This window comes from Bos taurus, chromosome 16 (genome assembly GCF_002263795.3).
Source record: "Bos taurus isolate L1 Dominette 01449 registration number 42190680 breed Hereford chromosome 16, ARS-UCD2.0, whole genome shotgun sequence".
NCBI classification, from domain to species: Eukaryota; Metazoa; Chordata; class Mammalia; order Artiodactyla; family Bovidae; genus Bos; species Bos taurus.
Window position 1 is genome coordinate 71,659,492 of NC_037343.1, and position 15,461 is coordinate 71,674,952.

At 38.4% G+C, this 15,461-nt stretch overlaps 1 protein-coding gene across 6 annotated transcripts in view; it reads left to right on the forward strand.

The window, feature by feature from the left end:
- Positions 1-15,461, forward strand: part of LPGAT1 (lysophosphatidylglycerol acyltransferase 1) — a 128,243-nt gene that overhangs the window by 67,661 nt on the left and 45,121 nt on the right. For all 6 annotated transcript variants that reach the window (NM_001083756.2, XM_059875486.1, XM_024976434.2 and 3 more), the window contains one exon: positions 14,713-14,831. In NM_001083756.2, the coding sequence (NP_001077225.1) occupies positions 14,713-14,831 (119 nt within the window). The remainder of the gene's footprint in view (positions 1-14,712; positions 14,832-15,461) is intronic.

Genomic DNA, 15,461 nt, shown 5'->3' on the forward strand with positions numbered 1-15,461 from the left:
AAGGAATTTTATATTTCCTGGTCTCAATTCTAGTATCTGACGTCTAAAAGTACCTCTGTAATCTGACCTTTTATTTACAGTTGCAACCTCATTTTCCAGTCTTCCCAATAGCAACTCTCTGTTCAAGGCCATTTCCCCTGTGTCTTTGGTGTCTCTTCCATTCATGTTTTATCTCCCAATGATTTCTTCCCATCATGCCTCTTGTAGTACATATTTTCATGTGCCATGCATTATTCCCTAGTTTAATTTTTATTCCTAATAAGTGAGCAAACTTCTTGAGGGCAGGGATCATGTTTCATCAATTAAAAAGTTTGCTTACATTTTTTTATGGAAGAAAATGAATTTTTTTAAAAAGCAAAATCATCCTGCTCAGTGGGCTGCTATCATGATGACCGGCACATGAGAGCTGAATTGAGGAGGCATAGCGGCTTCACAATTTCAGTCTCAGGCTTCCCCCAGGGCATACACCTGAGAAGTGGAAGGGCAGGCAGAATTGCTTGTACTATTTAAAATGTTCTCTGTCTCAGTCTTTTACTTCTTCCCTTCCTTACTCTATCTTCCCTCTACCTTTGCCTTTTTTTCTCTCTTAGTTTTCTTGCTAAGCTCATGTAGTTGAATTTAATGATTGAATTACTTTTTGATACAATCCCTGTATATGCAGAGAAATGCTGGGCTGGATGAAGCACAAGCTGGAATCAAGATTTCCGGGAGAAATATCAATAACCTCAGATATGCAGATGACACCACCCTTATGGCAGAAAGTGAAGAGGAACTAAAGAGCCTCTTGATGAAAGTGAAAGAGGAGAGTGAAAAAGGTGGCTTAAAACTCAACATTAGAAAACTAAGATCATAGTGTCTGGTCCCATCACTTCATGACAAATGGAGAAACAATGGAAACAGTGACAGACTTTATTTTTGGGGGCTCCAAAATCACTGCAGATGGTGACTGCAGCCATGAGATTAAAATATGCTTGCTCCTTGGAAGGAAAATTATGACCAACCTAGACAGCATATTAAAAACCAGAGACATTACTTTGCCAACAAAGGTCCGTCTAGTCAAAGCTATGGTTTTTCCAGTAGTCATATATGGATGTGAGAGTTGGACTATAAAGCAAGCTGAGTGCTGAAGAATTGATGCTTTTGAACTGTGGTGTTGGAGAAGACTTTTGAGAGTCCCTTGGACTGCAAGGAGATCCAACCAATCCATCCTAAAGGAAATCAGTCCTGACTATTCATTGGAAGGACTGATGTTGAAGCTGAAACTCCAATACTTTGGCCACCTGATGTGAAGAACTGACTCATTGGAAAAGACCCTGATGCTGGGAAGGATTGAAGGCGGGAGGAGAAAGGGACAACAGAGGATGAGATGATTGGATGGCATCACCGACTCAATGGACATGAGTTTGAGTAAACTCCGGGAGTTGGTGATGGACAGGGAGGCCTGGCGTGCTGCAGTCCATGGGGTCACAAAGAGTCGGATATGACTAAGCGACTGAACTGAACTGAACTGAACTGTATATGTCTACGTCCCCCAAAGTGGCAGAATCATGTTTATTTATGAAGAAAATAAAACTAATTGAATGAATGAATACATCAGTAAGTGCTTTAGGGGATAGTAAGCAAGAGCTGTTGTAAATTAATTATCCTTATCATTTGCATGTTTTTTCTTGCAACTAATTCAGTCAGTCAAGGGGTAGCCATAGAGTTCTGCTTCTTGTATTTGAAAAAGTATCTGTGAAGTAAGGAACTTGATTCAAATACCTCTATGTTCCTTTCAAGCTGTAAACTTCATTAAAATCAGACCTCCTCCCATATGTAATGGCCTGATTCTAAAGCTATTTAGAACTCTACTAGCAAAGCAGAGAAGCATCTACATTGCCTACTTATTTCCTACCAGTTTGGTTTAATCCTCTACCTTTAGGAGAAGTTAGAATTTCCCTTCTTCTAATTACTCATTTTAGTAACCCAAGGCAGGCACTACTTAATCCCATTGCTTATACTTTCCCAAGGGAATCAAATTAAAGTACCTTTGATTTAAATCCGAATCTTTGAATTTAGTGTAGTGTTCTGTTTGTCATCTTACAAGTAAATGAAAGAAGCTATATAAAAGGTTGAGAAAACAAAACTTTGAACAAGTTGAGGATTTTGTGTAGAGTGAAGTACTTTTATTGGAACATTCTGTAAAAAGCAACAATATAAAGTCTTAGCTACTTCAATTCTCAGTGATTTAACAAAATACATTTGAAGCAGACTACTCAAGGGGAGAGGTTTTTAGAAAGTGAGAAAATGAACATTTAAGAAACAAAAAGAGTGCAATCCATTAGTAACATCTTCTAATACTTAGATCTGGGGCAAAAAACCTCCCTGAATTACTAAAGTAAGAAGTCAAATGCTGAAAACTTGGAGAAAACAGAAAATTATTTTTAAAAGGAAGAAAAACAACAGAGTAAAAAATCATCTGTAGTTTTGCCATGCTTCAGTGATCTCTATCCTTGGTAATCACATCCTCCCCCTACCTGTAACCCCTGGCAATCCCTTGTCTGTCCTCTTTCACTATAATTTTGTCTTTTTGAGAATGTCATAAAATAGAATCATGCATTATGTAACCTTTTGAGAGGCAATTCCTGGTCTGTTTTCTGTCACCATAATTTTGTCTTTTTGAGACTGTCATAAAATAGAATCATGCATTATGTAACTTTTTTGAGACTGACTTCTTTGACTCAGCATGCCTTTTAAAGTTGTCTAAGTTGTGGTGTGTATCATTAGAATGCCCTTTTTTGCTGCTAAGTCATATTCCATTTTATGGATGTATCACAGTTGATATCCATTCAGCTACTGAAGGACATTTGGGTTGTTTCTAGTATTTAGCAATTATGAATATAGCTGGTGTAAACATTCATGTAGAGTTTTCTGTATTGACGTAAGTTTTCATTTCTCTAGGGTAAGAGTCAACAAACTAGCCCAAATTTTCCTGTTGCCTGTTTTTGTATGGCACTGAAATTCCAGTACTTTGGCCAACTCATGCGAAGAGTTGACTCATTGGAAAAGACTCTGATGCTGGGAGGGATTGGGGGCAGGAGGAGAAGGGGACGACAGAGGATGAGATGGCTGGATGGCATCACTGACTCGATGGACGTGAGTCTGAGTGAACTCCGGGAGTTGGTGATGGACCGGGAGGCCTGGCGTGCTGCGATTCATGGGGTCGCAAAGAGTCGGACACGACTGAGTGACTGATCTGATCTGATCTGATCTGATGAGCTAAGAATGCCTTTTACATTTGTAAAGGTTTGTTTAAAAAAAAGAGAGAGAGAGAATATGCAACAGAGACCATATGTGGCCCTCAAAGTTTAGAATATGTAATGGCTGACTCTTTACAGAAAAAGCTTGCTAACCCTTGCTTTAGGGTAAATACCCAGGAGTCGGTTTCTTAGGTCAGATGGTAAGTGTATTTTTAACTTTAGAAGAAACTGCCAAACTGTTTCCAGAGTGGCTATATATTTTTCATTTCCATCAGCAGTGTCTGTAAGTTTGTTTTTCTGCATCCTTATCAAAATTTGGTATCATCAGTATGTTTAATTTTAATAATTCTAGTAAGTGTATGGGCTTTCCTTGTGGCACAGATGGTAAAGAATCTGAAGTTCTCAGCTCTTCATGGTTTTAATTTGTATTTCCCTAATGGCTAATGATGTTGAACATCTTTTAATAAGGTTGTTTGTCATCCTTCTATATTCTTTGGTGAGGTGTCCAAATTTTTTGCCTAGTTTTTAATTGAGTGATTTGTTATCTTACTCTTGAGTTTTAGAAGTTCTTAAGCATTCTAGATACAAAGACACAAATACTTTGTTGTGATTGCTTCCATTTTCACCCAGTCTTGTCATTCTCTTAACAGTGTCTTTTCCTGAGCAAAAGGTTTAAATTTCGAAAAGTCCAGTTTACTGATTTTTTCTTTTATGAATTATGCTTGTCTTATCAAGTCTAAGAACACTTTGCCTAACTCCAGGTCATGGAGATTTCCCCCTAAATTTTCTTCAGGAAGTTTTATAGTTCTAAGTTTCACATTTAACTCTGTGATCCATTTTGTATTAATTGTAGTAAGGTATGGGTTTAGGTTTCATATTTTTCTAACATTGTTTGTTGAAAAGACTCTTCTTTCTCCATTGGATTGACTTAGCACCTTTGTCAAAAATCATTTAGCCATATTTGTGTGATCTATTTCTGGAGTCTGTTTTCTCATCTCTTGATCTGTGTGTCTGATCCTTCACCAGTACCATGCCATTTGATTAGTGTAGCTTTATAGTTAGTAAGTAAAATTTACTTTTACTTTATTTTTCCTTTTTAAAGTTATTTTGGTTATTCTAGTTTGTTGGTCTTTATAAGTTTTAGAATCCAATTGTCTGTATATGCAAAAATTCTTTTTGGGATTTTTATAAGAATTGTGTTTTATTTGTAGACCAATTTGTGGGAGAATTGATATCTTTATTGTGTTGAATCTTTCAACCCATTAACATGGTATTCATTTCATTTTAGCCTTCTTTGATTTCTTTCATCAACACTTTGTAGTTGGAAGCATACAGATCCTGTCCATGTGTTTTAGATTTATACCTAAGTATATTTTTTGATCTGTTGTAAGTGGGATTTAATTTTTAAAACTTCCTATCATTCATTACTAATATAAAAATATGATACTTGTTGTTGAGTTTGTATCCTTCAGCTTTTCTAAACTCATTTATTAATGTGCTAAGTCACTTCTGTCATGTCTGACTCTCTGTGATCCCATGGACTGTAGACTGCCAGGCTTCTCTGTCCATGGGATTCTCCAGACAAGAATACTGGAGTGGGTTGCCATTTCCTTCTCCACATTTATTAATAATAGGAGCTTTTTAGAGATTGATTCGGAGAAGGCAATGGCACCCCACTCCAGTACTCTTGCCTGGAAAATCCCATGGACGGAGGAGCCTAGTAGGCTGCAGTCCATGGGGTCGATAAGAGTTGGACATGACTGAGCGACTTCACTTTCACTTTTCACTTTCATGCATTGGAGAAGGAAATGGCAACCCACTCCAGTGTTCTTGCCTGGAGAATCGCAGGGATGGGGGAGCCTGGTGGGCTGCCGTCTAGGGTCACACAGAGTTGGACACGACTGAAGTGACTTAGCATAGCAGAGCATAGAGATTGATTGGGATTGGGACATTCTACAGAGATAGTCATGCCATTTGTGAATATGGGCAGAATTATCTCTTCCTTTTCAATCTGCATGGCTTTCATTTCTTTTTCATTTTCCCCCCCTTTTCTTTCTTTTTTCTCCTGTTACTAAACTCGCTAAGACTTCTGGAATAATGTTAAATAAGATAGGTGAGATTGAGCATCCTTGCCTTGTTCTCAATCTTAGGGAGAAAGCACTCATATATAATTAATACCAAATAATATGTTAACTATTGGTTTTGTGTAGAAACACTTTATCACACTGAGGAAATTCCTTTCTGTGCTTAGTTTACTGAGAGTTTTTATCATGAATGGGTATTGAAATTTAAGTGCTTTTTGTGTATTAATTCATATGTGTCTTGGTCTTTTGGACTGCTGTAACAAAGTGTCACAGGCTGGGTGGTTTATGAACAACAGAAATTTATTGCTTATAATTCAGGAGGCTTAGAAGTCCAAAGTCAAGGTGCCAGCACAGTCACCATCTGGTAAAGGCTCTCTTCATGGTTCATAGCTTTTTCACTGTGCCCTGACTTGGTAGAATGAGCTGGATAGCTCCGTGGGGTCTCTTATAAGCCCACTAATTCCATTCATGAGGCCTCAACTCGTAGGACCTAATCGCTTTCCAAAGTCCTTGTCTACTAATACCATCACCTTGGAGGGTTGGGACTTTAAGATATGAATTTAGAGGGATACAAACCTTCAGACTGTTGCAATATAGTTGTGAGGTTTTTCTTCCTTAGACTGTTAATATGTTGGATTATTACCTTCAGTTCTTGTGATGATAAAACCTTACTTGATTGCAGTGTATATTATTGGAGTCCATTTCCTGATATTTTTTGAGGATTTTAATGGACATGAGTCTATAGGGGTTTTTTTTGTTGTTGTTGTCTTTTTCTGGTTTTGGTATAAGGGTAATCTTTCCCTTCTTTTCTATTTTCTGGAAGAGATGGTATAGAATTGGTGTTGTTTCTTTTTAAAAAGAATAGTGGAATTTGCTAGTGAAATCATTTGGGCCAGAAGAATTATTTTTTGGAAGGTTTTTGACTATATATATCAATTTCTTTAATAGACTATTTGCTTTATTTTCTTTCACATTAAGGGCTTTTTCTGGTTATCTGGTAATACATGACAGTGTGTTCTTATTTAAGAGTAGGGGACTATAATCACTGCACATGGTGACTGCAGCCATGAAATTAAAAGACACTTACTCCTTGGAAGAAACACAAGCTGGAATCAAGATTGCTGGGAGAAATATCAATAACCTCAGATATGCAGATGACACCACCCTTATGGCAGAAAGTGAAGAGGAACTAAAAAGCCTCTTGATGAAAGTGAAAGAGGAGAGTGAAAAAGTTGGCTTAAAGCTCAACATTCAGAAAACGAAGATCATGGCATCTGGTCCCATCACTTCATGGGAAATAGATGGGAAAACAGTGGAAACAGTGTCAGACTTTATTTTGGGGGGCTCCAAAATCACTGCAGATGGTGACTGCAGCCATGAAATTAAAAGACGCTTACTCCTTGGAAGGAAAGTTATGACCAACCTAGATTGCATATTAAAAAGAGACATTACTTTGCCAACAAAGGTCCATCTAGTCAAGGCTATGGTTTTTCCTGTGGTCATGTATGGATGCGAGAGTTGGACTGTGAAGAAGGCTGAGCGCCAAAGAATTGATGGTTTTGAACTGTGGTGTTGGAGAAGACTCTTGGGAGTCCCTTGGACTGCAAGGAGATCCAACCAGTCCATTCTGAAGGAGATCAACCCTGGGATTTCTTTGGAAGGAATGATGCTAAAGCTGAAACTCTGGTACTTTGGCCACCTCATGTGAAGAGTTGACTCATTGGAAAAGAGTCTGATACTGGGAGGGATTGGGGGCAGGAGGAGAAGGGGACGACAGAGGATGAGATGGCTGGATGGCATCACTGACTCAATGGACATGAGTTTGAGTGAACTCCGGGAGATGGTGATGGACAGGGAGGCCTGGAGTGCTGCGATTCATGGGGTCACAAAGAGTTGGACACGACTGAGCGACTGAACTGAACTGAACTGAGGGGACTATAAAGTTGATTGGCAGCCCTACTAGTGGTTGAGGCTTGTCTACACTAAGCCTCATTGTAAGATAATGATTGGAATACTTCGCTGGAGAATCCTAAATGTCAGGATTTTTATATCTTTTCTCATGAACTGATCAGATTTCCCAGAGAAGACTCTAGCAGTCTCCTTGCTGCCATATCCTGGGAGGTGATTGGGTAAAAGCTGGTGTCACAGGGCATGATCTTTGTTTTTAATAAGCACGTGTTCACTTAGTCCTCATGTTGTCTGCACTATTCTCATTTGTTATTTAACTCACTCTGATTTTATTACAGGGTCCTATTGACCTCAGTCATTTTGAACTCTCTTAGTGGTTTTATGGCACCCCACTCCAGTACTCTTGCCTGGAAAATCCCATGGACAGAGGAGCCTGGTAGGCTGCAGTCCATGGGGTCGGTAAGAGTCGGACATGACTGAGCGACTTCACTTTCACTTTTCACTTTCATGCTTTGGAGAAGGAAATGGCAACCCACTCCAGTGTTCTTGCCTGGAGAATCCCAGGGATGGGGGAGCTTGGTGGGCTGCCGTCTCTGGGGTTGCACAGAGTCGGACACGACTGAAGCGACCTAGCAGCAGCAGTGGTTTTAAGTGGGATAGAGGTGGGAGTAGGATGTTTGGACATGTGTAGGGTCTTTCGGTTGTAACGGAGGATGCTGACCAGCTGTGCTGAAAGTTTGCAGTGCTGTGACCGCAGATAGAATTGCTTCTTCCGAGATACATATCTTCCCTTTGGAAACTGTCTAGGTTTAAGGTAAAACAAACCTGTCTAGATTTAAGGTAACCCACTCCAGTACTCTTGCCTGGCAAATCCCATGGACGGAGGAGCCTAGTAGGCTGCAGTCCATGGGGTCGCTAGGAGTTGGACACGACTGAGTGACTTCACTTTCACTTTTCACTTTCAAGCATTGGAGAAGGACATGGCAACCCACTCCAGTGTTCTTGCCTGGAGAATCCCAGGGATGGGGGAGCCTGGTGGGCTGCCGTCTATGGGGTCACACAGAGTCGGACACGACTGAAATGACTTAGTAGTAGTAGTAGTTAGAGTTAATTATCAGTTATCTTTGACTTTCTTGCTCTTTCTCTTTCCAGTCTTGCCAGTGTGATTCAGATTATATTGGTATTTGAAATTACAAACTATTTTAAAATTTTGTTTTAAGCAGGTGGCTAAAGTAGAAGTGAGAGGTCTAGTTAGGAGGTCACTTTAGAGTCCATGACAGAGGTGTTGGTGGCTCGGCCTAGAGTAGAGGTAGTAAGAAGGAGCAACATGGAGGTTGCAGGACGTGTCTTGGAGGTAGAGCTCAAAGGACTTAGATTAAATGTGGAGAACTGAGGAAAGGAAGGAATCAAAGGTGGCCTTAGGTTTTGTCTTGAGTTGGTTGGGTGAATGATGATGTCCTTTGTTGAGATGGAGAAGACTAGGGTGAAGAACTGGTTCTGTATTGAGCATATTAAATTTAAGATGACAGCATCCGGGCCCAAAAGCAATGTTGATTCTCCTTTCTTAGGTATTCTTTGCCTCTTTAGTCTGGGTTATTGTTCAACTGTCATGAAAAAAGCACTTGATTCTTGGCTTCTGTTCCACTCCTTACTGTTGTTGTCCACCACCCTTATTTGTTGTTGAGGATAAGGAAGGTTAGTGGACCTAACCACTAACTTGGCACGCCTGCCCCATTTCCTGGTATGATCATGGGCAACGTCAGGGGCTGTGTGGACAGCATACCCGTTTGTTCCTCTCCTCAAGGTTCCTCGACGCCGTAAGACACCTGCAGTGACAATATGATACAGTGGTTTTGAATCCCAGTTCCTGTACTTCCTAACTGTGTAACTTTAAATATATTGCTTAACCTTTTGTATCTCATTTTCTTCAATTATAAATTGTGGATAATAGTGTCTATACCTTTGGGATTTTTGTGAAGGTTACATAAGAAAATAATGTGAATTATTTTCTATTACTAATTATTAATGCCTGACACATGGTAAACGTTCTATAAATGATAGCTATTAATATTATTAGTATTTAATTGTATATCTATTTAATAATATATGCTACTATTATTCTTTTAGTTAAGCAGTCCTTCCAAAAGCTATACCTTGAGCCTTGCCACCTCAAGTTTAACCTCTTAAAGTCCCAAAAAGGGGTGCTGACCAGAGCTTCCCAGTATGTTCAGTATTCTTAAAAACATTGGTGCATAAATTCTAGTGATTCTTACTTATAGGCATACATTGGATTCTCCTGGGGGCTTTCTCAGAATGTCTGGACCCCATTTGTGGAGGTTTGAATAGGATGGGTAAAGGTGAACAGAGCGGGAGGCATCGAGTATCTCCATAATAATAGCCCTCCCTTGGTTTTCTTTTAGTGCATCACTCCCTTACTTGCTTCCTCCCCTCCTGTCTCCTCGCTATTATTCAGTACCGTAAGCTGCTTTCTCATAGACACCCGTAATGTCCTCTCTCCTTTTTCATCTTCCTTTGCTAACCCCTGACTTTGGATGAGTCCAGTCCAGTCTGCCTGCAATCTGGGCTACTGAAAGCTGCAGTTCCGGAGTTTCACGAGATTCTTTCATGTTTTTTTTTTTTTCCTCTCTAATCTTTTCTATTCATATTAGAATACCTGACCTTACATGAGTGACATAGTAGTTGTATGACTCAGTTAATAGTGATTTCAAAGGGAACGTCAACTGTCGTGTAATCTAATTACCCAGGATGTCTGTGATTCTATCAATTATATCTCATTCATTTCACAATAAGTTTGAATAGCATAATGATATCATTACATTTCTTAAGTGAAAATACTTAGGCACAGAATCATAAAATAGTTTGTTCCATCAGCTTTCCGATATTTTTTTTTATTTTTGAAAAGCAAGCTATGACTATGATTGTGTTATTATGATTGCATGTAAAAAGCAACCTTTCTTCTCCACATTGATTCTGTTTTGTGGATCAGTATAACAGCTTTAGCAGCAATGTTTTTAAGGAATTTGTGATGGTTTAATTGTTGTTTTTATTTTCTTTTTGAGATGTGCACTATCCTGATCAATTCTAGTCTATGACTTATGGTGAGATTTATTAATATATGTGTATGTGTGTGTGTTGGAGAAGGCAATGGCACCCCACTCCAGTACTCTTGCCTGGGAAATCCCAGGGACGGAGGAGCCTGGTAGGAGGCCGTCTATGGGGTCGCACAGAGATGGACACGACTGAAGCGACTTAGCAGCAGCAGCAGCATGTGTGTGTGTAGTAGGTGATAATCTTTGGCTTTGGTTTTTAATAAGAATTTTTTAAAAATCAGTTATAACTAGGAAACTTTTCTTCCAGTTTTTACCCAGTTGTCTTTGATTCCCTTTGGAAATAGTGGACCTGACCCAGTTCTTTTTTGAGAATTCATTTCACAGAACAGTATGTTAAAATATTTTTGTTATTCTAATCAAGTACAATGTAAGAACTGGCTGTCATCCATAGTTTCTGTTCTTTAACATGAGAATAATTCTGTTCCTTGGTTAAGATACTCTTCCATTATTATACTTAACTGGTTTGGATAGCAGGCTATGATTTGAGGAACACAGCTATTTCATACATAAAATAAATGATTTTTCTCTGCAAGCATTTTTTAATCTTGATTTTGTCTAACTTGAAGTACATAATGATATGGTAAAAGTACTGGTAAAAGAAGAATCCCATAGATACTAGAAGTGAAATTTATTGTTGAATAAAATTCAGCTTATTATAAAATATAGCATGACTTTATTGCTACATCAGGATAATTTTTAAAAAATTGATCCAGCTACCTTCCCTTGTTTGATTTAGTATTCATGTAAGTCTTAGTATAATAAATTGACATTTAGTTTTAAAAGTAATTTTAGCTAAGTTGTGGCAGAGAAAGAAAATATATATTGGGTTAACTCTTAATGATTATACCCTTAACCTATTTGTAGGAACGAACATTGAGGACCATTTATAATATATAATATTAGGTTTCTATATAATCTTCTGGGTGTTTAAAGTACAGTGTTGTTGTTCTTTTCTTATAGTTGGTTAGAAAAAAACTATTATTTGAAGGGAATAGAATGGAAAAGCAAAATGAGGAAAGTTGAGGAGGGTGGGATATATTAGTTTTAGAGGGCTTCCATAACTAAGTGCCACAAACTGGGGGACAAAACAACAGGAATTTATTATCTCATAGTTCAGGGTTAGAAGTCTGAAACTAAAGTGTTGGCAGGGATGTCCTGTCTGACGGCTCCAGTGGGAAGGATCCTTCCTTGCCTCTTGCTCACTTTTGATGGTTGTCTGCAGTCCTTGGCTTATGGACGCATCACTCCAGTTTCTGTCTCCGTCGTCACATGACATTCTCCTTGTGTATCTCTGTCCAAATTTCCCTCATTTTATAAGGACACCAGTCATATTGGATATAGGTTTAGAGCCCACCCTAATCAACTCTAACCTCATCTTAACTTGATTACATCTACAAAGCCCCTGTTTCCAAATAAGGTCACATTCATAGATTTTGGATTGATGTAAATTTGAAGGGACACTATTTAAGCCAAAACAAAGAGTTCTAAATTCAATTTATATTTTGAGATTTGAAACCAACACACTGGATTTATCTATTTTATATCTAACAAATGGTAAGATGCATTTTATGTAGAAAGCTTATTTTTATTTGCAGTTATATTTACACGTAGGCTTTCCTGTGTCACAGGCCTAAGTATCTAGTATTTTCCATTCATGTAGCAGAAATTGCTTAAAAGGAATATTTGGCTATAAAACATCAGTGTGGAGCCAGAAGGCTTTCCACATTACCTCTTAACAGCCCAATATTTGTAGAATTGAGTTAGAGTTTTCTTGTGTTTTAACTGCTGTTAGAATAATACTTTTGCTTTTATTCATTTTATATCCACAGTGCCTGATGCTGCTTTATTGAGTGAAGAATGAGTTAATAAAAGGGTAGGGTGTGCATGTGTGTGTCCATTGAAAGGGTTGTTGACAGAGGCGTAACATGCGAAGTTCTCACTTAGTAAATATATTCTGTCTTTTTTGAAAACCCAGCTGGTGGCATCCTTCACACAGTGTTCTGCACTTGGCCTTTATTACTTACAGTCATTTCATCAGTTCAGTTCAGTTGTTCAGTCATGTCTGACTCTGCGACCCCATGGACTGCAGCACACCAGGGTTCCCTGTCGATCACCAACTCCTGGAGTTTACTCAAGCTCATATCCATCAAGTTGGTGATGCCATCCAAACATCTCATCCTCTGTTCCCCGTCTCCTCCTGCCTTCAATCTTTCCCAGCATCAGGGTCTTTTCTAATGAGTTAGTTCTTTGCATCAGGTGCCCAGAGTATTGGAGCTTCAGCCAGTATCATTTCATAGTAGTGTATAGATGCTATGATTGCATAATATTCTATTGCATGGATATATTATAATTTATTTAACTAGCAAGCTCCCCTATTTTCCCCATCAACCACCATTTTAGAAACTTCTATGAATTTGAGCTACTCTGTCTTTTTAGTTGCTTTCATCTTTGCTCTTTGAAATGATGCTGCAATAAAGAGCTTTGCATATGTGTCACTTTACACATAAGTATATTTGTAAGATGAATTCCTAGAAGTGGAATGCCTGGCTAAAAAGATTTTTACATTTCTTAGTTCTCATATAGATTGCCAGATTGACTTCCAAAACTCTTGTACCAATTTATACTCCCACCCCCTACACATACAATGTATGATATATCAGCTGTTCAGATAAGTTTAAGTAAAGTTAGCTTGTCAGCTAAACTTCACGGGCAGCTTGAGGAAGGAAAGGCCACTCTGAAGGAAAGTTGTTGCCACTGGACTGTCCCTGGTGTTCTACCTCTATTCCTTAAGGATTACTGGACATCTGTAATGTGGTTTCCATTCTGCATTCATTTAAAAAGCTTAAAGTAAAAGGTTTCAGCACTCAGTGTAAGCTACTTGTGTTTTAGTAATAATTTCTGAGAGAATGATTATGCAAGTAGATACCACAGCTGATTGAAGGCAAAAGAAGAAGAGGGCGGCAGAGGTTGAGGTGGTTAGATAGCATCACTGGACACGAATATGAGCAAACCCTAGGAGATAGTGAAGGACAGGAGAGCCTGGTGTGCTGCAGTTCATGAGGTCGCTAAGAGTTGGACAAGACTTAACAGCTGAGCAACATAACAACCACAACTGAAGATATGTTCATCCTGGCTGAAATTCCCTTAATACAGATTTTTAAAATGAAGGCATAGATGCTTTGCTTAGATTTTAATAGAAAAAAATAGCAGAACTCTTTTCTCAAATGATGTCTTAAGAGGAGCTCCACTGTACTGGGGTGACAGTGAAGTGTGGCTGCGGAGGACGGGGGCTGGCAGAGGTAAAGCAAGTGAGCTCCAGGCCCCCCATCCCTGTTTCCTCCAGAACTATTGCACACAGGGAGCCCAGCTTCTTTCCTTATAGCAATGACAGAGTTGAGTGAATACTAGTGTATATTCAGCCTCTGGTAATTTAGGTCAGACATTTGAAGAACCAAGAAGCTTCTCCATAGAATCCTGATGTTTGAAACTGATGTTTAATTTTCTCTTGTGTGTGTGTAGTAAGTGTGCTATAAAATGAGGCATACCTACTTGGAGATATCACTGTTTTCCTTAGAGTGTACATATAGGTTTTGGTGCAATGATTTTTCATCTGGAGATTTTAAATAAATGTAACATCTTTAATTAGTTTTCTTATAAAATGAAAATGCTTACACAGTTTATAATATTTGCATATTTTATTCTAAAGTAGAATTTAAGGATATTTGGGAACTGCCTCCCAATGAAGATCAGTACTTATAGTTTTGAATTCATTTCCCCAGACTTTTTCAATGTGTTAAATTACATGTAAATTTTATTCCTTCTTTGCAAAAATGGAATCATATTATATATACTGTTTTGTGATTTGTTTTGTTTACTTGATAAGAAGACCTTTGAGGTTAGTGTATAGAGATATCTTCCATTCTTTTAATGGATTTATACTCTTTCATTGTATGAAAATTACCCATTCCCCTGTTGGTGAACTATCCTTTATGCATATTTTTGCCCATTTGGACAAATGTTTCTGTAGGATAAACTCTTAAATAGAATTTCTAAATCAAAGGTATGGCTGTTTTACCATGGATATTTTGGGTGTCTCTAAAATATGAATATCCTCATTTTTATAGGAAATATACTTAGGAAATAAACTTTCAGAAGTTTTAATGTGCACCCACTCCAGTGTTCTTGCCTGGAGAATCCCAGGGACGGGGGAGTCTGGTGGGCTGCCGTCTATGGGGTCACACACAGTCAGACATGACTGAAGTGACGCAGCAGCAGCGTGTTTCTAACATAAGATTTCTGGAAATAGATAAATTTTTAAAATGACAGCTTTGAAACTTTTTGTCTTTACAGTGATGGAGTGGGGGGAAGATATTAAAACAATTTCAGAAGATGAAGCAGTCATGTTGGTGAACCATCAGGCAACAGGAGACGTGTGCACTCTGATGATGTGCCTCCAGGACAAGGGACTGGTAAGCCATCCTGAAGGCAGAGACAGACTGTGGGGAGAGGGGTTGACGAAGGGTCAGCTGAGTGTCTTACTACAGCTGGGAATGTAAAATCTTGAAGGAAAAATATACTGTGTATATAATTCTAGATCACTCTAAGAGGCATTTATAGACTTAAAGAAAACCAACTGGGATAATGTGGATTATACCTCCATGAAGCTTTTTTTTTTTTTAAAGAACTGAAATGAAAGCAAAGTTAATATGGTTCAACTTGGGGCTATCTTGAGGTGAGTGGTGGATTTCCAGTTTGAGAAATACAACCACAAAAAACAGTTTGCTTAAGACAGAAGAATAAAATTGGATGGGGAATTAGGTGATCTTGGGGATTTTTAGCCAGAAGAAAGTAAAGTAGATATTGTTTTGAATTTCACTTAGAAAGCAAATTGAAAGGAAAGATACTACGTCTATTTTATTCCGTGTTCTAGGGCTGTGTTTGAACTGTTGATTTCACATTGCTTATATTGATAACTAAAATATATCTATAAAATGGGAGGATGTTAAAGTCAATCCTTAACATTAAAAGAATTAACACCTTAGGAGAAGGTAAAGAGGTTATGTTCATAGAAAAGTAAATAAATAGAAAGTATATAGAAT